The sequence below is a fragment of the Typopeltis vanoorti genome, chromosome 13, assembly GCF_054136105.1.
Source record: "Typopeltis vanoorti isolate ZY-2024b chromosome 13, IOZ_Tvanoo_1.0, whole genome shotgun sequence".
Classification (NCBI taxonomy): Eukaryota; Metazoa; Arthropoda; class Arachnida; order Uropygi; family Thelyphonidae; genus Typopeltis; species Typopeltis vanoorti.
Window position 1 is genome coordinate 75,597,584 of NC_143561.1, and position 23,054 is coordinate 75,620,637.

Here is a 23,054-nt window from a genome sequence, read left to right on the forward strand (position 1 = left end):
ATTATCATACCGGAACAACACAGTTACTATTTTTCCTCAGACACGATTCTGTCACACTATGTCTAACATCAACTTCAAATATCGTGCTACACAATTCATACTTCCTCATTTCATTCACCCCTCCTCTCTGCCAGTGTCACTCACACTCATTCCTGTGGCACTCTACTCTGCACACCTTGAATAATCGAATCTCCATATGTGACACTGAACAGATTCATTCATCCTTCTCTCACTGGCTTCCCTGATTCTTATGATTTCCAATCTCTCACTTCTTTCTCACCTCTCTATCCGTTGCTTCCATACACTTGTATTTCTTCAATTTCCTTTCTTCCACTGTCTCTCCCATTCCCTCATCTTTCTCTCTTTCTGTCACACTATGTCTATCTTTGATGCTGTTCTCTTACACCTGCTCTTGTTCCTCTCACACTAGCCAACCTCTCTATCCTCCCAAGAACTTCATTTACTCTCCTCAACTCAGTCATCATTCCTTCCATCTCCTTTCTCAGGAGTTCTGTTTCTCTCTCCACAAATTCTGCTTCCAGTTGACATTCACAAAACATTCATGACCATCAGACATAAAACTGCCTAAGGCTAAGACAGTTATAATAAATTTAGTTTAATCCTTTATCCAAGTGTGAGCAAACAAAGTTTGTGCCTGAAAGTATCTTCAGGACTGGGGTAATGTGGTACAACACCAGGGCAACTCGTTGCAAAGGTGGAGCAAGCTACCAACACTCCTGTCTCAGTATCTCCTATAATGCAAAACACATCTCCTTGCAGATATGCCTAATGTTATGCATTAAGGGAAGGGCCACTACCCAGACTAGTTTCGACCTTTATTGAGGTAGAATGGGAGTTCATGCCTTTCATCACTGGCCTCTTTAGATTTAAAAAAAAAAAAAAAGTTGTGCTGAGAGTCAGCTTGATAGTGAGAGAGGAGGAGAAAAGATTGAGTGGATAGTAGTAGATAGTTAAGAGGCCTCAGTCGATCTACTTGGCCTGACTTAAATGACAGCACCAAGCAGATCTCCGACATTATCTCCCTCCATCCGTTTTTTTCAGCTTTCCCCGGTCAGTCACCTCTTCAGGTGTCTGCCCGAGGAAAGTGGGGAAAAACAAATGAAAGAAGCACCACATGAAAAAGAGGAACTAGTAAATAACATTAAAAATTACATATAACAATTTGTAAGAAACTAGGTAAATTCTGAAATTTCAACCTGAATGACCAGTTTAATACTGAGAAGAGCGGGGGAAGAGCCTGGCCTGGGTGATGCAGCCCACAAGGAGCTGCACCGCCTCGGTGTAAGCCTTCGCAGCCCAGGTCAGTGGGAGCCAGGCCCAAGTTGAGATACCAGGCAGAAGCATTAGCAGGTCATTTCTACCTATAGGAGTTGCCAAATGGTGTGCCACCCTTTTTTTTAATAAATTACTCTGGATTTAGAGAAAGATGTTGAAAGTTTATTTTTCACTTGGTTAGAGTATAATAAATTTAGTGTAATCCTTTATCCAAGTGTGAGCAAACAAAGTTTGTGCCTGAAAGTATCTTCAGGACTGGGGTAAGGTGGTACAACACCAGGGAAACTCGTTGCAAAGGTGGAGCAAGCTACCAACATTGACCTTAAACATAATCTTCCTGAATGTCTTTCAAGGTTCTTAAAAACCACATTTACCGACCAAATACAAGCTAACTCACATCATCACGTGGAACGAGTTGCCCTGGTGTTCTACCACCTTACCCCAGTCCTGAAGATACTTTCAGGTGCAAACTTTGTTTGCTCACACTTAGATAAAGGATTAAACTAAATTTATTATACTCTAACCAACTGAAAAATAAACTTTCAACATCTTTCTCTAAATCCAGAGTAATTTATTAAAAAAGGGTGGCACACCATTTGGCAACTCCTATAGGTAGAGATGACCTGCTGAAGCTTCTGCCTGGTATCTCAACTTGGGCCTGGCTCCCACTGAAGAGACCTCAATAAAGGTCAAAACTAGTCTGGGTAGTGGCCCTTCCCTTAATGCATAACATTAGACATATCTGCAAGGAGATGTGTTTTGCATTATAGGTGATACTGAGACAGGAGTGTTGGTAGCTTGCTCCACCTTTGCAACGAGTTGCCCTGGTGTTGGTAATACAAACAGTGGGATGCATACATATTGCATGTGTAGCAAGCCACAAAATCATCATCTAGGTTACAAATAACATAGTCTTTAAACAGGGGAGAGCTTCTTCAGAAGTATCTTCATTGCTCATGTATGGTGTGGTATTGTCATCCATAAAAATGAATTCTTCACTTATAGCACCATGGAACAATCAAACATAGCATTGAAGAACTTTGTTGCAATATCGTTCACCAGTCAAAGTCTCTTTTCTAGCACTTGTAGCTTTCCACGTGATGATGTGAGTCAGTTTGTATAATGTGAGTAAGCTTGTATTTGGTCAGTAAATGTGGTTTTTAAGAACCTTGAAAGACATTCAGGAAGATTATGTTTAAGGCAATCATCAAAAACTAAGGAGTTCTCTTTCTAGTTCCATGGTAGGTTTTATGTGTTGATGGATGATGTTAACCTTTAAAGGACATTCTGAAATCAACCAAATGGCAAAAACATCATTCAGAAACTGGTACTAAACATGATATTGAGAAAACAAGGTAAGGAGTAGGCTGCAGACTGAAGAGTATAAAAATTAGGTATGTTTGATGAAATCGGACTGCCCATAGATGTTTTTTCCACTTCTACATTTTCTTTTATAAACAAAATAGCCTTATTTCATAACAAATTCAGTAAGTTTTATAATATCAGGAGGAAATTTATTTCTTATGAGCTGAAAAGTATGCTGCTATGGTATATTGAATTCATGTGAATTCAGTGAATTCACATCAAAACTCATCCTTAGTTATCATAAGTCAGTTTAATTCTTAATTGTTTATATACCACTCCCATATAATTTTAAAATTAAAAATTAGATTAAATTTGACAAGAATTTTATTGGGGATTTCAGTCTTATGAAATTTTAGCAGTCTATAAATTCTAGGTAATCTGCCATGAAAAATATCGAGTTTAGTAAATGGTTTCATCATCAGTTGAAGTTCTGTTCTGTTGTCTGAAAGATTTTTCTGATTTGGTAGGATCAGAAAGAAGCAGCATTCAGGTAATAATAAAAGGGACATTATTTCAATGGTATTCAGAAGCATCTTTGATAAGAGATTACCTTTATTAAATGCTAATCTGTGGTTAGCTAAAAATTCCCCTTTTGTTAATATATGTTGTTTGTAAGGTTTGGCATTATACGAGACTTGCACACCTTCAAATCTTAAGTTACTATTTTTTCATGAAGATCTCAAATACTTCTTTTAATATTGACCATGGTAGAAAACTGATTGTACTTTAGGTGTAATAGCACATCATGCTGCTTTCCCAAGAACTTGTCATTTATTATTAGCAAATGGGTGGTTTGTAAGATTTATAACCCATTTATTAAAGTTGTCAGAAGATTTATACTTCCTGTGGATGTGACTATTAAATTTATTCATAAGATGACTTAATTTTTTTATCAGATAAAAGCTGCTAACAATTCTAACAATTTGAAATGTATATACAGTTTCAAAAAACTCTTGATTTAAACTATTTTGGAGACAGATTTTGAAGGTTGTTAATTCTTTCGACCATTCAGCCAGTTCCTTTTTGGCAATTATGTATTTGGTGTCATAGTAACAATAACTTACTGGCCTTTTCATAAATTCATTAAGCTCTAGATGGCTTAAAGGATTTTTTAATCTCACAGGTAAGTATTGATATCAGCAGTGTTTCAGAAAGATGATTTAGTTTTTTTTAAGTGGCTAAATTTTAATGACTTATGTGAAGTTTGTAACATACTATATTAAATTGAACAGATTGGCAAAATTAATTGGAGATTAATTTATAAGCTTACAGCTAATACTTTTCAAGTATTACTCTAGCATTGTCAGAGCTGTATTGGTCCAAATAATAAAATAACATAACAGTTTTTGAATGATAAATTCATGTTTTGATAGAAGTGGTGGCTTCTCTGTTAGTAATTAATTAATTACAGTGAAGAAGATTAATTAAATATACTACATATAGTCTTCCAGATAATTGCTGCTTCTCTTAGTATGTTTTTTAGACACACACACACCTCATAATAATATCATTATTATATCAGTTATATCTGAATACTTTTGAGAGAAAGAATGTAATTGTATATAAAAGTTGCTTATTGTTTTTTCTAGTTTGAATTTGATTTATATCGGAAATCTGGAAAGATGCCTGAGGATCGCTTACTGAAGTTCTCCTTCCATAGATTGGGAACAACATTGGTAATGAGAACCTATGATATGTCAGTTGATCTTTATTTGGGTGGAATTAATTTACAATACATGGAATTAAGCAGTAAGTATTATATAACATTATGTGATGTACCTGAAAATAATATGAAGAATTTATTATCATATGAGATCATATGATAATAAATAAAATAAAGCATATGAGATCATATGCTTTATTTTCTTCATTTCCTATTAAAAGTGGTAATGTTATCTTTCCCTTATGTGCATAGACTTAGTGGCCTGTCATGACCAAGTGAATTCGCCTCTTACATGCTGAATTAATTCTATGCTAAGCTGGTTAATCCTGTTTGCATAGTCTTCTTCTTTTCTTTCTTTCTTTTGTGTGTGTGTGTGTGTATTCTCAGCTTATGTTTTCTCTCATCTTGCATGGTGAAAACCTCAGTTTTTGGGAAGAAGGAGAATCCTTCCACCTCCATATGAGTCCTAGATTTGAACCTACATTTTTCCATTTGAAGGGCATCATCATTACTGACTGTTACAGAGGCTCTTATTAAAATGCCATATTATGTTGTTATTAAGAGAGATCTTCAAGAAGTCAGGGACTCATTGAGAGAGGTCACATACCACACTGAAATAGATAGCTAATTCTGTGTCCCAGAATTAGCTATCTATTTCAGTGAAATGGGAGGAATTTTTTTAAAACTCATGTTTATTGATGTTTATCATGTTTATTATGCAATATTGTCATCATCTGAGCAATTAAGGTATAGGCTTTTTATGTCCTGTTCCTGCTCTGCAGATGAAGCTGGTCTTTCCATCTTAGTCTTGGATGTCCATGGTCTCTTCTTCCTATAGGTTTATATTTATATGCTAGTTTGGGAATCCTATTGTTATTCATAATAGCTCTGAAGAAGAAAAAATAGGATGGATTTAATATGTGTTATAAATGTAAAAATTTCTAAATTATTTCAAACTTCTATTTTCATCTCCTTTCAGAACCCTACCCTGATAATAAATACACAAGAATGCATCTTTGTTGTAACATCCCCATATCAAAGGAGTGCGATTTAATGAAATCAGAGAAAGATTTACAAGGAAATTTCACAGAACCCAGTCCTATAGATAAAATGATTTGTGAACAAATTTAAAAGAACTGGATCCATACATGATGAGGTGGGAAGAGACAGCACATAACAGTATTGAAGGAGTACGACAATTGTTCGAGGATGAACCAACAATATGGAGTAGGGAGGCCAGTCAAAGACTTGACATATCCAAGACAAGAGTTCATAGAATCCTGCATTCAACACTGATGAAAAAGGCTTATTACATTCAGGTACTGCATGCCCTAAATGAAGAGGATTATCCAAATCAAGCAGCAAGGTGTGAAGAATTTGTGGATCAGATCGAAAACAGAGGTTTATTGGATAACATCTTATTCAGTGATGAGGCAACTTTTCACATGTGGTAAAGTCAATCAACACAATTGTTGTATCTGGTCCAATGAAAAACCATCTGAAGTCATAGAATGACAAAGAGACTCTCCAAAAGTTAACGTGTGGCTTGGAATACTAAATGCAAAATTTATAGTCCATTCCTCTTCTTTTGGGGAGCATCTGTAACAAATACCATCTACCTAGAAATGCTTTAGCAATTTCTCAAATCACAGCTTCTTGATGATGGCATTCTTGATAATGTTATGTTTCAACAAGATGCCGCACCATGTCGTTATGCACTAATTGTCCAAGAATACCTCAAAAGATGCTTTCCGAATTGGTGGATTGGACGTGGAGGACCTCAATCTTGGCCTCCGCATTCTCCGGATTGACATCCATGGATTTATTTTGCATGGGTTTCATAAAAACAAAGATTTATCACCAAAAGAGTTTAGCTGAACTTAAAAAGAATGCATTCAGTTGGCTTTGCAGGACATAACTCCTGAAATGCTTCAAAATGTGTTTTGCAATGCTAAAGATAGATTGAAATTTACAGGGATACAGATGGAGCACATGTGGAAAGTTCTCAGTAAAGATTTGACTTATGATTTATAAATCTATCTGTTTTTGTATCATAATTAGGTAATAAACATGATATTACAACAAAGATATGTTCTTGTGTATTCATTATTATGGTTAGGGTTCCGAAAGGAGATGAAAATAAAATTATGAAATAATTTAGAAAGTTTTATATTTAGAACACATATATTAAACATGATAAGTATCAATAAACATTAGTTTTTAAAAAATTCATCCAATTTCACTGAAATAGATGGCTAATTCTGGGCACCCTGTACTACACGTGTTAGCTGTCATTTTGTCATAATTGTTAGCTGTCATAAATCTTGAATTCATTCACGCTGCTTTCACACACAACATTAAATGGCATTCAGTCTATTCCAGTCACGCACCACTCTATGAGAGAAAAATCTAAACCTCCCCTGCTTCTCAGTGGTATTCATTTTCAGCTTCCAAGGATGCCCTGTTGTCCTTTCACCACCCTCCATAAAATAAAAAATTCCATCAACTGAAATCCTGTATGACCCTTTCAGAAGTTTGTAAGCCTCGATCATATCACCCCTCTTTCTAGCGTCTGCAGTGTACGAATTCTCAGTCTGTCTTCATAATCACTATTCCACAATCCTGATATCATTTTTAACCCTCTTCTTTTCACGCTCTACACCTGTATCAGAGTCACCATGGAAACCAGACCTGTGCACAATAGTCCACGTCAAGTTTGATCAAGATAAAGAGTCAAAATGACTTTCTATCTGTACATGTAAAGGTTTGTTTCAGCTTTGCTATTATTCTCTGATTATATTTAAAATTTTTGCTATATGATCCTTGAACTTCAACTTCTAGTAAAACTCCATGATCCCTAGCCTCATCAGTTTCTTCAAGCATAATCCCACCAATATGATACAACATTATAATAAATTTAGTTTAATCCTTTATCCAAGTGTGAGCAAACAAAGTTTGCACCTGAAACTATCTTCAGGACTGGGGATAAGGTGGTACAACACTGGGAAACTCATTGCAAAGGTGGAACAAGCTAACACACTCCTATCTCAGTATCTCCCATAATGTAAAACACATCTCCTTGCAGATATGTATAATGTTATGCATTAAGGGAAGGGCCAGTACCCAGACTAGTTTCGACCTTTATTGAGATCTCTTCAGTTGGAGCCAAGCCCAAGTGGAGATACCAGGTAGAAGCATTAGCAAGGTCATCTCTACCTATGGGAGTTGCCAAACGGTGTGCCACCTTTTTATTAAATTACTCTGGATTTAGAGAAAGATGTTGAAAGTTTGTTTTTCACTTGGTTAGACTATAATAAATTTAGTTTAATCCTTTATCCAAGTGTGAGCAAACAAAGTTTGCACCTGAAAGTATCTTCAGGACTGGGGTAAGGTGGTGCAACACCGGGTAACTCGTTGCAAAGGTGGAGCAAGCTAACATCACTCCTATTTCAGTATTCCCCATAATGCAAAACACATCTCCTTGTGGATATGTATAATGTTATGCATTAAGGGAAGGGCCACTACCCAGACTAGTTTCGTCCTTTATTGAGGTCTCTTCAGTGGGAGCCAGCTCCAAGTGGAGATACTACCAGGCAGAAGCATTAGCAAGGTCATCTCTTCCTATAGGAGTTGCCAAACGGTTAGCTTGCTCCACCTTTGCAACGAGTTGCCCGGTGTTGTACCACCTTACCCCAGTCCTTTGGAAGAGTGATTGCAGTTTCAAGGCATCAGGTACTAGCATGAATGGTTTTGGTGATAGGTGTCTAGAGAGCTTTATTCACCAAGCATGCTGACATGCAAATTCAGGCAAACTTAAGCAATTAGAGTGGAAGCAAGTGAGATTGTGTGAAAGCACCCATGAAGCAAGTGAGTGTAAGAATGACCAAGTGAGGAATCTAGTCTCTCAAGCAAAAATATTGAATAAGATAGTCAATTCAGAAAGTAAAAGTGGGGAGAAAATGGAATGTTGCTGTTTCTATATACTAATGCCAGAAGTATCAAGAACAAGAGGGAGCAGTTTTTGGCATTGATTAGTGCAACATTGCCAAAAGTTATAGGCATTAGTGAGACTTGGCTAACAGCAGATGGTGTAGTTACAGGGATTGAATATGAAAGGTTTAGCATTGTCAGGGAAAATAGAGAAGATAGGATGGGGGGGGGGGAGTAGCTGATGATAGCAGATGAATTGCAACCAAAAATAATAGGAGACAGGTGGGAGGCTGGCTGTTCGTTTGAAGCATTCTGGTGTGAGATTAAGACCAATTAGACAAAATATACAGTTGGTTGTTCCACAGATGATCTGGAAGACATGCATTGTCAAAGTACAATGAGTATAGGTCAAGTGGTTATTATGGGGGACTTCAACTATGGAGATATATACTGGAAGGAAGAAAGATCACATGACAGAAAGCAAATTATATTTATACACCTGCTGAGAGATATTTACTTAAGGCAGCATGTGATGGAGGAGGACTAGGGATGGGATAGTTTTGGACCTGGTCATAAGATCAGAAGAGCTATCCATAACCAAGGTGACAACATTGCTTCCAATTGGTGAAAGTGACCATGGGGACTTGACTTGGGGAATTGTAAAACATAAGGAATATTCTATCAAGAAGTGATATTTGTGGAACTACAAGGCAGGTAATTATGACATGCTTAGGAAGAGGCTCAAATCTGTACCATGGCATAAAACACTGCAGGGTACGGATGTTAGTAGTGCATGGGATATAGTTAAGGGTCATCTAGAGGAAGTAGTATACCTGGTATAGTTGTATACCTGGGGTAAGGAGGGTTAATCAGGTAGGAGTTAGATGGATGAGTAATATCATTAAGCACGAGCTGCAGAAGAAGAAAATGCTGTGGAAGGTATATAAAGAGAAAGGTTACCAGCAAGCTCATCAACAGTACAAAGCTCAGGCAAGAAAGGTGACCAGCATGGCAAGCAAGGCAAAATCAGATTATGAGAAGAATTTAGCCAAGCAAGCCAAAGGAAATTCCAAAGAGTTTTTTTCGTTATATGGCAAGTAAGAGAAAGGATTATGGAAGATTAACCTTAATGAGTGATGATGGTCACAAGGAGACAGAAGCAGATGAAATAGTTGAGTTACTGAGTGACCACTTTGCAAGCATATACCTTCCTAGTGAGGTTACTGCTTTAACGCATGTGACAGACACTAATGTGGGAACAGAGATGGATTAATTGTAGATTCTTATGATATTGCAGAATCTTATTGTAAATACAGCTGTGGGGTTAGATGGGATATCAGCTAGGGTTTTGCGAGAATGTGCAAGAGAACTGGCAATGCCTTTGACTATGCTGTTTAATTTAAGTCTCAGCTCTGGTAGAGTTCCAAGGGATTGGAAAGAGGACAGAATTATTCCTTTGCATAAGGGAGGTTCTAAGACTACAGTAGCAAATTATAGACCAATCAATATCTCAAGCATGGTGGTAAAAGTACTAGAAAAATTGGTAAAAAAGAGAATTCAAGAATGGGTAGATAAAAATAGGATACTGTATGAGGATTAGATGGATTTGCAAAGGGTCGGGCATGCTTTAGTGATTTACTAACTTTTTATAATAGAGTAACAGCTGAGTTGGATGAAGGCTCCATGATGATTTTGCTGGATTTTGCAAAGGCATTTGACAGAATACCACATGGAACACTGTTATGCAAATTACAACAAATGAGGATGGATAATGCTGCTATGCTTTCATTATTCATTATATTCATTTATTCATTATATTCTGAATCATTCTCTGTTAACTCCCAAATGAATAAAACAATAAGGAGATGATCACTTTACTTTATACGACATCAAGAACATTCTTCTCTAGAAGATTCAATTTGTGTTCTAACAGCTTTGTTTCTTTGGATTGAAAACAAAAGTCCTTTCTTTCCGTTGCTAAGTCTGCAGAAGAATAATTTGTAGGTTTAATTCCAGTTACTGAGTAGACAAATATTTTCTTATATCTTCATAAAAACCTTGGAAACCAATTTCTTGGCCTTCTTCTTGCCTGAAATAATTTCTCTACTAAACCTGTGACTTTGGTCTCATCATTCCAAATAAACTGTTCCACTGTCCAGTTAACATGGGGTTTAGCCCAGTTTAATCTTTTCAACCTTTGTTTGAGAGATAAAAATGGCTTTTTTCATGAAATTCTAGCATTTAGACCAAATTCCTGCAAGCTGCACCGAACAGTCCTTGCACTGAACTTCACATTGTATTGCGCCATTTCATCTTCTATACACCCAGATGATTTTCTTATGTCACGTAGGCAGAATCTCTCAATTCTTCTATCATCACTTGCTATTGTGCACCTTTTCCTGTCTTTACCAGTCTGGTTTTGTAGTGACTGAGTCTCCTTATACCTCTTCAAAAATTTAGAAAAGCCACCTTTGGTTAAGTTTCCACCAATTTTTCTTCTAATTTCTTCATAACTGTAGCCCTGTTCCCTTAATAGTACTATTTTACATTGCTTTCTGGGTGACGTTGGGTGTTATGTGATTGCTATCAAACTTGATAGCAATCACATAACACACTGACAAATGTCCTCCTCTCAGCTCCTGTACATGACATCAATAGCTGAATCCTACTGTGACCTAATTGGCTCATTGCCAAAACAAGATGACACCTGATTGGCTCTCTAAACACTCATGCTCTTTGGCTACATTTAAATGAAGGAAAGCTACTTCATATCAACCTAAGCAAGTTCTGCTTCTTTTTTCTGGTTATTTGGCTATAACTTTTTATAGAATACAGATAATTATTATTATTATTATATCACACCTCCAGGGAGTCCAAAGACTCATCAAAGGAGGGCATCAACTCTACAACTTTGTTGAAAAACTTTGTTGCATTACATTCTTGATTAAATTATCTTTCCATTAATATATAATTTTATGGTATTACACCAGGTCAAAGCTGTATAACTAAGAGGAGACCTCCACATAGCCTTTAGAAGAATGTGGAGAACCTACCAGGGCTTCTAACCTAATGTCCAATCCTCACCGTCTCGTGGTGCACCCCGTTGGGTGTCTACTTGGATACTGAACGAACAAGGATGGGCTGGCAATTTGGGATTTAGCCGAAAAAATTGTATTGGTTAAACCAAAATAAAAAAAATGATGGTACAACATGACAATTTCATGCCAGCTGGGGCGTTGCTCAGTTAAACAAGGGCCTCGTTGTTTTTGCAGGGGAACCAGGCCGAACAGCGCAAAGTCAGCTACTAGAAAAAATCTGAAAACACACCCCAACTCAACATCACCAGAGTTAAAGATCGGTACTATCAACATAAGAAGCCTGAATGGCCAAGAAATGGAGCTAGCTGAGGAATTAGATAAGTACCAGAGCAACATAATAGGGCTGACTGAAACAAAAAAGACAAAAACATGAGATCTTTCTGGGCAATAAATACAAAATGTTATATTCAGGCAATGACAATCAAGGAAAAAGAAGGAGTAGTCATAGTATTCAACACAAAATACGAGGCTAATCTTCTTGAATGGCAGTCAGTCTCAAGTAGAATAATGTGGGCAAATATGAGAATGGGAAACTGGACAATGAGACTTATTTGTGCCTATGGTCCCACAGAAGGTTTTTCTAAGGTACAAGTGGAGGAATTTTTTGAGGCTTTAGAAAAAACAACTGACATAATGAAAAAGGAAAAGTTGGTCCTTGTTGGGGATCTAAATAGTAGAGTAGAAATGATTGTGAGACATACCAAAAATATTTTGGGAAAATTTGGAGAAAAGAGCAAAGCTAATAATAATGGCAAATATTTGTTGGATTTCTGCTCAGGACATGGACTGGTTATTACTAACACCATGTTCCAACATAAAAATGAGCACAAATTCACATGGAGAGAAGAGGCTAGGAATAAGAAAATTCTCATTGACTATGTTATTATTGATAGTGATGTTTTCTTCCTGGTGCAGGACACCAGAGTGTACAGAGGATTTGAAACTGGAAGTGATCACTATTTAGTCTTGAACAGGATAAAATTGAATTTCATATTGAAAAGAATAACATGTAAGAAAGTTTTAAAGGAAATAAAAGTTGAGCAGCTCTCAGATGTCAACTGTAGACTAAAATACACAAAGTTTATTGAAAAAAAAAAATTTAAAGAGTTTGAGAACAGGAATCAAACCTTGGAGATTCAGTGGCAAGCCTTGAAGAAAGCCCTGATTGATTCAGCTAGAGAGGCATGTGGTGAAGTTGTCTGCAAGGACAGAAAAATTAGAACTCCATGGTGGACACAGGAAGTTAAAGAGGCAGTGAAGGAAAAGAAGAAAGCATATCAAAAGTTCCTGGCAAATAAGTCAGCTTGTGCTCTTAGAGAATACCGAGACAAATGCAAGAATGCTAAACACTGTGTAAAACTAGCTAAACAAAAGTCATGGGAGGACTTTGGCAAGAATATAGAAAATAAATATCAAGAAGGTGGCAAAATATTCTGGAGGTTGTTGAAGAAGCTTAGGAATGGAGGAAAGAGTGCTGTAAAAGGAGTTAGAGATGATAAAGGTGATGAAAACGGGAGAAAAAGATATCCTAGAAGTATGGAGTAATTACTTTGAAAAACTGCTAAATGAAACAAGCAGTGATGACAGCAAAGTGATAAAAAACACTGACCAGGCATGCAGCCAGGAATACATATCCATACTTGAAGTAGAAAAAGCCATCAGAGGCTTGAAATGTGGAAAGGCAGCAGAAGTAGATGATATTCGACCAAAAATGGAAATGTTGAAGTATGGTAGTATAAAAGTCTTAAAGTGGCTGCACTGCATAGTTCAGAAAGCCTGGACAGAGTGACAAATTCCTGGTGATTGGAGTAGAGCTCTCATAGTACCCATATATAAAAAGGGAAATAAAACTGAATGTGAGAATTACAGAGGTATTTCCCTACTGAGCGTTCCTTACGAGATCTATGCAAGTATACTTGAGAAACTGTTGAGAAGAATTGTGGAAGAAAAGCTGGGTGAAGAACAAGCTGGATTCAGGCCAAATAGAGGCTGTCAGGATCAGATTTTCACTTTACGACAAATAGTTGATAAAGCATGGGAATATAACAAATATCTGTATTTAAGTTTTGTTGATTTGGAAAAGGCATATGACAAGGTGCCAAGAGAGAAGTTATATGGTGTCAATGGGGCATTGTATCAAGCAGTACTTAGTCTTTATTTCAGTTGTAAGTCAGTAGTTAGAATTGAAGGAAGTACAGGAAGATGGTTTAATGCTAAATCTGGTGTGAGACAAGGATGTACATTATCCCCTCTGTTATTCATTATCTATATGGATCACATTATGAAGGAAAGTAGTATTAAACATGATATCAAAATTGGAGATGTTAATGTCAGCTCTTTGCTTTATGCGGATGATTGTTATACTTCTAAATAAATCTGCTACAAGTCTGCAAGATTCTCTGACTAAATTGAATACCTGTTGTAATAGATATGGTATGAAGGTCAGCAATAAAAAAGACAAAGACAATAAAAAAAGTAGAATCATTGATTGAAAATGTCAAGTGTGTTGTGAATGGAGAACCTGTGGAACAAGTAAAACATTTCAGATACTTAGGCACAATTTTTAGAGAAGATGGTAAATTAAATATAGAAATAGACACCAGAATCAGCAAAGCCGGTATAGTGAGAAGTCAATTGAATAAATTCATATGGAATAAGAGAGAAATTAGTCGGAACACTAAATTAGCTGTATACGAGAAAGTGTTCAAACCAGTTTTAACTTATGGATCTGAGAGCTGGGTCAGAAGTAAAGCACTTAACCAAAGACTAGAGACTGTAGATATGAGAGTTCTGAGAAAGATTAGTGGTGTGAACAGATGGCATCAATGGCAATATCATATTAAAAACTAGGATATTTGGAAAGAACTTGACATTGTCAGCATCTAGGAATGCGTTAGCAGAGCCAAGATATAGGTGGATTGATACGGTACAAAGTGCCTTAGTCGATAGAAATATAAGATCTGATAATGTTAGAGTCTTGACAAGTAACAGACTGATTTGGAGGAAAATTGCAGATTGGAAGTTAGTAATGATGTAATTTTTTTCATGTAGTACTATCATATCCTGCGCACCCCTTGAGGGTACATGGCAGGAATTTGATGATGATGGTATTACACCAAAACAAGTGGTGTTATGAGCCATCAAACCTCAAAAATACACTTTTTCCAAACGGTTTCCACAATTTTGGCCACTAGTGTGTGTCAGATAAAGTCTTAACCACTTTACCGGCTATTAAAGCCAAAACAAGATGACACCTGATTGGCGCCCTCAAAATCTTCGTATCCATCATCATAAATTTCAATGTAATATCAATGGTATTACACTTTTAATATGCACTTTGCATCCATGGAAATGTGGACGTATATATACATCCTGGCCGGTAGTGCGGTTAAGAAAGCTGAGTGAAGTGTATGCTTTAGAAAACATTCCATTAAAAATTGGCAAGGGTTTGCAAATTTTATTCATCTAAAAGAAATAAGTAACCAGAATGGATGGCAGAGGAAAAGAGATCTGTGACTCGTGGGGAAGGGGAGTTCATTTTTTAAAAGTTTATTCAAGAGGATATTGATGAAGAGAGGCAATGTCAAAGCTGGTCCATTAGATCAGAATTATTTATTGTTTCTATTAATAGTATCCTCATAGAACTTCACTCTTGAGTGATATCTTTTTCTCCACTATCTTCCATTTTATTCTTTCATACTCTTTTCTTTTTTTATGAGATTAGACATTTAGTTTATCCCTACTAAATGTCTAATCTCATTTTGCATCTGCTTTTTTGTTTCCTCCTTCAAATTATCTTATTCTTCAGCCCTTGCATTCCAATAATTGTGTTCTCTTTAGTATCAGCACTTACTCTAGTTTTTTTGCTCCCTTAAGTTTTGCTGTTAAGATCTGTGAATAGTCCATTGGTAAAACCAAATCTTTTACCAGATTCTTTTAGTTTTGTTTCCTGTAAACAACTGATTTGGTTCCCTCTGTTTAGTTGTTAAGTCACATTCATTTATCATATGTGACAACACTCTACAATTTGGATAAAATAACTGTATTAAGTAATTCTGGTGGTGAATGCACATTTAGATTAAGTGGACCTAGATCTTCTAGCAGATGAAAGATTCAGATAGGAAGTACCTTTTCTATTTCTACTGTTACATATTGCATATTGGTTAGGCAAGAATGGAATTCTATGTACCCTTTTAGTTCTTCCTGCCATCATCACAGGAAGAGAAAAGACTTCTTGTTATCTTGTCGATTTTCTTAAACTTGTTCGACATATGTGATAATCTTATAACCATTGTTAATTTAATCTTGATCCTCAGTTCATTTAAAATATACCAACATTCATTGTCGACCAGTTTTCTTTTTTTCTTCTTTTTTTTTTGCTGTTGACCATTTATTTACTCCTTTATTCAAGCTCTTGATGACATAATGCATAACTGAAAATTAGAAAGCACTAAATAATAATAATAATGATTATCATTATTATCTGAGATCCCCACGGAGTCAAGGACTCATTGAGGGAGGCTATAAATCAACCAAACCAGCAGTCATACCTTACCTTAAATTCATTCACACTAGATGCATTCACTCTCCCTAAAGGCAAACTATTCCACTCACTCACTGCTCTGTGAGAGAGAAAAGCCTAGCTCTTACCCCTTTCTTGACCATGAACAAACTTAACTTCATTGAAGATCCCTTCCATATAACGAAAAATTTCATCAGACGATATCCTATAACACCCATTAAAAGTTTATAGACCTCTTTCATATCCCCCTCTTTCTCCTGTTAACCAGAGTCTATGATGCACATACTCGCAATCTGTCCTCATAATCTAAATCCTATAATCCAGATATAATCTTTGTAACTCTTCTTTGCACTCGTTCCACAACTTCTTTATCTCCTTGGAATTTGGGAGACCAAATCGGTGAACTATAATCCAGATGTGGATTATAGTTCACAAAGCCTTATAAAATCCACTTCACAAAGCCTTACAAAGAGGCAAAATGACTTCCTTATCCTTAGATGCTTCAACATTGCAATTATCCTCTGAGTTGTATTTGCAACTTTTGCTATGTGATTTTGAACTTCTAATTACTATCCACCAGTATGTCAAGATCCCTTGCCTCCTCAATTTCTTGTAGCATAATCCTGCTACTGGAAACGTAATCATGCCAAAGTGCAAAACTTTACACTTATTAACATTAAACTGATAGAAATTTTCGTTTCCCCAAATTTCCAACCTATTCAAATCATTTTGTAATTGCAGAATATCAGTAGCATCCGTGATTGCCCTGCCTATCTTCTTATCATCGGCAAGCAATTACACATCTGATGTTTGACCCTGCCTGATGTCATTGAGCAATAATGGCCCAAGGACTGAATCCTGTGGTGTACCTCAGGATTCAGTCCCGAATCCTGAGGTATACCACTGGTCACCTTAAATCTGGCAGATTCGCATCCACTGTATACAACTTGTTGATATCTGTCTGTCAACCATCCCCCTGATCCAAGTCAAGAGTTTTTGTTCCAATCCCATATTCTCCATTTTATGCAACAGCGTTTTGTGTGGTATCATATCAGCTGCCTTAGAAAAATCCAACATTATCGTAGTGTATCCATTCCCTTTATCCAACTTGGCCATAACATTATTATAAAATATGAGCAAATTGCAAAAACATGACCTTCCTTTAGTAAACCCATGCAGCTCTTTGCAAAGTGTAGTCTGTTTGTCTACCCATTACTGTATGTGAGTTCTTACCAACTTCTCTAAAATCTTCACTATCACACAGTGCCATAGCTAGAGCTTTTGCTGCCTGGGGCAGTCCCTGAGTTTACCATCCCTCTCAATACCAAAAATACTACAAAAAAGTCAAAATGACATATAGGGAAATAAATGAAAACACTATGTTTATTTTTGAAGTAAAACTTTAATTCCAGCATCCTAAAATATTATTTTTCTTGCTTTTCCGTTAGTAAAATCGGCGAGGACATTGTTGAAGTCTATTTCATCACTTAGTTATTGTTCTATAGACAGTATGGCAAGATTTCTTAAATGCAAAGTGCCGTCCCAGACGGACTGACCCTCCCCTAGCTATGCCCGCCCCTGCTACCACACTAGAGATACTTAGAGGACAGGAGTTAGACACGTCAGTTTTTGCACTACCCTTGTACAATGCAACTGTCATACATTCCTTCAATTCCTGTGGCATCATTCCTGAGTTGAGACTCAAGTTATACATACATGTGAATGGCCTATCCAATTCAGCTGAACATTCCTTTAGCAAACGGGCTGATATTCCATCTGTTCCTATAGACAAATTCTTATCCAAGTTAAGCAATTGCTCCTCAACCTCATTTTTATGAACCTCTAATTCTTCATCCGATGTAGCAGTAGCACTGTGCACCATGTTACATATGCCTGGTTGATATATCTTAGCAAAGTAAGCACTCATTAATTGAACAATGTCATTAGCTTCCAACACTTGACTACCATCTGCATTCGATAAAGTTATTCTTTCACATTCATTTTTTCTTTTGCTTGTGATATAACTATAAAATTCTTTTGAATTGCCTTTAGCTTGCATGGCCAATTTCTTTTCATACTCTGATTTAACTTTCTGACAATACTTGTTACTTTTCTGGTCTGAGCTTGTATATTTCATAACTCTTTTCACTCTTATTCTCATGATATTCTTTCCACATCATCTTCGTCTTCTGGATCTCTTGCTTAATAAGGTTGCACATCATTTCACTTCCAATCTATTTAATCTTCGAATACTAGGGATACATCCAGATACCACCTCATTTAAGCAATTTTTTAAAGATTTCCATGCATTGCTGACATCTTTCCCATTCAGTAACTGATACCATGGGACCAAGGATAGTATGAAAAAGATATACTCAGACAGAAAGCATTACTGAGACTAACTCATCCTGGTGTTTTAGCTGCTTCTATACTCATGAAATTATCTAGAACAGAGGTTCCCAAAATACAGTACGCTTACCACAGGTGGTTTGCGAGCTGCTGCTCAGTTGTATGTGGTCATGTGATAAAAAATATAACATTTAATGTGCAAAAATAAGATAATGCAACAGGAAGTCAAAGTTCATGTTATTCATTTATTTTTAATACATTTATATGACATTTTTGAATGTCCACCAAAAACATTTCTGAAACACAAGCAATGAACACACACACACACAGTGAAGTTGCCAGTCAACACAAATGACTAACGCAAAGCATTCTGATGCAATTAGATCATTGCAAGATTCACATTCCACAAAAACAAATCACTTTCATTAATGAAATCTCACTTCATGACGTGAACATGACAGTTAGGAAGTACGGACTATCAACAGTTGCTTTAAATTTAAGCAAGTGCTTTAATCACCTAACTGGCCAAGACATCTATAGACGTCAAGATTATCATGGATGTGAAATGCATATTAAAATTGTAATACCATTGATATTACATTGAAATATATGATGGATACAAAGTCTATGAGGATGTGTATTTCATCCATAATGGCTAACTAGGTGATTAATATAGTGGTATTGCTGTCACACTATTATAGAAACAAACCAAACGTTGCCAACTGATCAATTTTGATGGTGCCCTGTGTTAACCTGCAAGAGCTGAAACCCGTTAGTAGTACATGAACTTAGCTCAGTAATGTAGAGTGGTACATACACAGTTAAAAAGTTTGGGAACACCAATCTAGAACATGATAGATACTCCCCTAATACATGATTCTTGAACTTTGCCACTATAAATAAATATTATTTGAAGGAAATAGAATTTATATACCTACTGAAAGTTAATTACTTGAGGCAACACGTGATTGGGGGGACTTGGGGTGTGAGAGTATTGACCTAGTTATAGTTCTTAAGAGAAGCAGATAAAATTGTTGGGTTACTGAGTGACCACTTTGCAATGATATATTATCCACATGAGTTAATGCTGCGGCATTGGAGAACGAGAGTGCCAGGGTAACGGTCGTATTTTCAGGGAGCTCCCGAAAGCTAAGTACAATTTTGAATGGAAATTAGAATAAATGTTAAAAATCATAACGTAATATTGTCTAAATTTGGTAGCTTATTGTGTCTGTGTGATTTTGGTGTAAATTCTGTAAATTAATTTAGTCTTTAACGATACGTTTCATATATTTGAATATGGCGCCAATGCGACGTAAGATAATGGCGTCCAAAAATACGACGCCATTGTTCAAAAACTGTAGTGTGAGAGAGTTTGTCCGGTGTGATGTGTGTGGAATGTATGCATTCCCGAATGAGTCTGGAGTATGGGTTGAAAGTGATAGTGGTGGGAGAATGTGTAGAAAGTGTATGCAAAGTGAGGAGTCGAAGTATGTGTCAGGTTGTGAGACAGTTATGGTCGAAGAAAGCCAGAATGCGAGTGAAAATAGTGGCTCGATAGGGAATTGCGGTGTACAAGATGGCAATGTGAGCGGTGATCTAAGAAAGAGTGAGAGCAATTATACAGAAAGAGAAAATGGTTTGAATGATAAAAAAAATGAGGAATTATTTGTAGGAAGTGAGATCGCTAGGCTGCGCGCAGTGATACAAGATGCGCAGCGGCAATTAGAGCACCTGCAAAACTCTTTCCAGAGTGATTCGGCTAACGGAAATAAACAGCGTGGGAGAGTTTCCGAAATGAAGGAGAGAGTATTGTATGGTGACTCGTTATTAAGAGGAGTAATAGATGGGAGTGTAACTAAATCGTACTTGCCGGGTGCGAAATTTAAGGATGTAAGTGAGAGCATTAGAGTGCAAAAACAGAGGGTGAAAGAAATAACAATTGTGGCTGGTACGAATGAATTGAAAGGTGATAAATTTTTTATGAGAGAGGACTTGAAAGTATTGTTAAAGGTAGCGAAAGAAAAGAGTGACAGAGTTAGAATGGTGAGTCTGTTACCGCGGTATGACAGAGAGGAGTTTAGAAGGAGGGCCATAATCACGAATGATATTATGCGCAGGTTATGCGGACGGTGTGGTGTGGAATTTGTGGACGTGTGGAATGAGTTTGATGGGCGAAAGGACTTATACAAGATGGATGGACTGCATTTGAATGGACTTGGTGTGCGGAGACTGGAAAAAGTGTTGCTGAATGAAGTGAAAATGGATGTGCAGAACCAGGGAAACTAGAACTACCAAGGAGGGGGGGAAGTGGATATCCAGACATCAGTGAGACAGTTGAGTGTAAAAATGTATATAATGTACCTGAGCCAGCAATAAGGACAAAAAATGGGAATGGGATATTTAGAATAACGCATCAAGATAGGGGTGGGACAAAGGGAACACTGCAATTCATGTATACTAATGCCAGGAGTATTAGGAACAAGAAGGAAGAATTTTTGGCCTTGATTGGCTCTTCCTGGCCACAGGTTATTGGCATTAGTGAAACATGGCTGACGGAAGATGATATAGTTAGTGGGATAGAATGTGTAGGTTATAGTATGGAGGGACAGAGAGAATAAAATTGGGGGAAGGGTATTATTGATGATAGCTGATGAACTGCAGCCAAGGAGAATTGAAGTATTGCAGGATAGTGAAAGGAGCTCATTTGAGGCTATTTGGTGTGAGATTGATACTGGCAGAATAAAATATACAGTTGGGTGCTGCTATAGACCAGGTGATGGAATAGATGGTGTAGATGGTATGCATAAACAAATTGATGAAATGAGTGGAAGGAGGGTAATTATTATGGGGGATTTCAACTATGGTAACATTGATTGGAAGGAGGAGAGGACACGTGAGGAAGGAAATGGATTTTATTCAATTATTAAGGGATAACTATCTGAAACAGCATGTAATTGAAAATACTAGGGGTGTGAGAGTGCTTGACCTGATAATAGTATCTGAGAATTTGACTGTAATGAATATGACCATGTTGCCACCTATTGGTGAGAGTGATCATAAGGTCTTGACCTGGGAGGTGGCTAAAGGTGTGAAATTTGTGATTAAGACAGGGCATATGTGGAATTACCGTGCTGGCAAGTATGACAAGCTTAGGAGATTGCTTGGATCAGTGCCATGGCATGTACAACTGCAAGGGCTGGACGTCGATAGAGCATGGGAAGTGATCAAAGAGCATTTACAAGAGGTTATGGCTGATTGTATACCTAAGGTCCGAATAGTGAAACAAGGAGGGGTTAAATGGATGAATAACACCATTAAGCTTGAGCTGCAAAAAAAGAAACAACTATGGAGGGAATTTAAAGAAAGGGGTGACCTGCAGGCACACGAACGGTATAAAGTACAGGCTAGAAGGGTAACGAGTGTGGTAAAAACAGCAAAAGCCGATTATGAAAGGAAACTAGCTATGCAAGCAAAAGAGAATCCCAAACAGTTCTTTCAATATGCTGCAAGCAAGAGAAAAACTGTACATGGCAAAATGATTTTAAGGAATGACGATGGTAAAGAGTTCACTGAACCAGTCGATATAGTGGAGTTACTGAACGCGCACTTTGCAAAAGTATATCATCCAGGTGGTGACGTTGAAAAAATGAAGGAACCATTAGTTTATATGGGAATTGTGATGAATGAAGTGGAGGTGAATAGTCTATTACAGAACCTTAATGTGAATACATCTGTGGGATTGGATGGTATACCGGCACGGGTCTTGCATGAAGCGGCTAATGAATTATCAGTGCCCTTGACCATGTTGTTTAATCTGAGTCTCAGGTCTGGCTTAGTCCCGAAGGCGTGGAAAGAGGGGAAAATAGTTCCACTGCATAAAGGAGGATCCAAGACTATGGTTGCAAATTACCGACCGATCAGCATATCAGGAGTCGTTGTCAAGGTCTTGGAGAAAGTAGTCAAGGGAAAAATACAGGAATGGATTGATAAAAATGAGATACTGTACAGAGGACAGCATGGCTTTGTGAAGGGTAGATCATGCCTCAGTAACTTGCTCAAGTTTTATAACAGGGTGACGGCTGAACTGGATAAGGGAAATGGGTTTACAGTGATACTGCTGGACCTGGCAAAGGCATTTGACAGGATACCACATGGAATTCTAATCCGTAAACTACAACATATGGGAATGGATATAGGGTTGGTGAGATGGATAGCTGGGTGGTTGATGGAGAGATATCAAAGAGTAGTTTATTCAGGAGTACAGTCCAAAAAACGGCCTGTGACTAGTGGTGTGCCACAGGGTTCTGTTCTTGGACCACTGCTGTTTAATCTGTTCATTAACGATATAGGGAATGGTCTAAGTGGAACAGTTCATTTGTTCGCTGATGATGCAAAGTTGGGTAGGGCGATAGTGAATGCAGAAGATGTCAAAGTCTTGCAAGGATGACTTAGATAGATTGGAGTTCTGGACTAAGGAGAATGGATGTCAATTTAATGTGACAAAATGTAAGGTTATGCATTTCGTAGTGAAAAGATTAGCAGCAGTATACCACATTGGTGGAACTGTACTCCAAGAGATTGATGAGGCCAGGGACTTGGGAGTGTTGGTGGATAGGGAGATGAAGTTTAGGGGGCACATTGCGAAAGTAGCTAATCAGCTCATCAACTCACTTGGTTGTTGAAAAATACCTTGACGAGCAGAGAAAAACAAGTTATTGTACCTCTGTACCGAGCCCTGATAAGACCTCATCTCGACTACTGTGCCCAGATTTGGTCACTTCGGTTCCTTCTTGATGGGGAGGAGGTTGAGAGGATCCAGAGGCGAGTG

General features: G+C 37.3%; 1 protein-coding gene across 1 annotated transcript in view; it reads left to right on the forward strand.

Moving 5' to 3' along the window:
• LOC150100291 (intermembrane lipid transfer protein VPS13A-like) overlaps positions 1 to 23,054 on the forward strand; it is a 254,905-nt gene that overhangs the window by 184,532 nt on the left and 47,319 nt on the right. Inside the window, exon 14 of the mRNA XM_090402628.1 lies at positions 4,251 to 4,410. Coding sequence (XP_090258754.1) covers positions 4,251 to 4,410 — 160 coding nt within the window. The remainder of the gene's footprint in view (positions 1 to 4,250; positions 4,411 to 23,054) is intronic.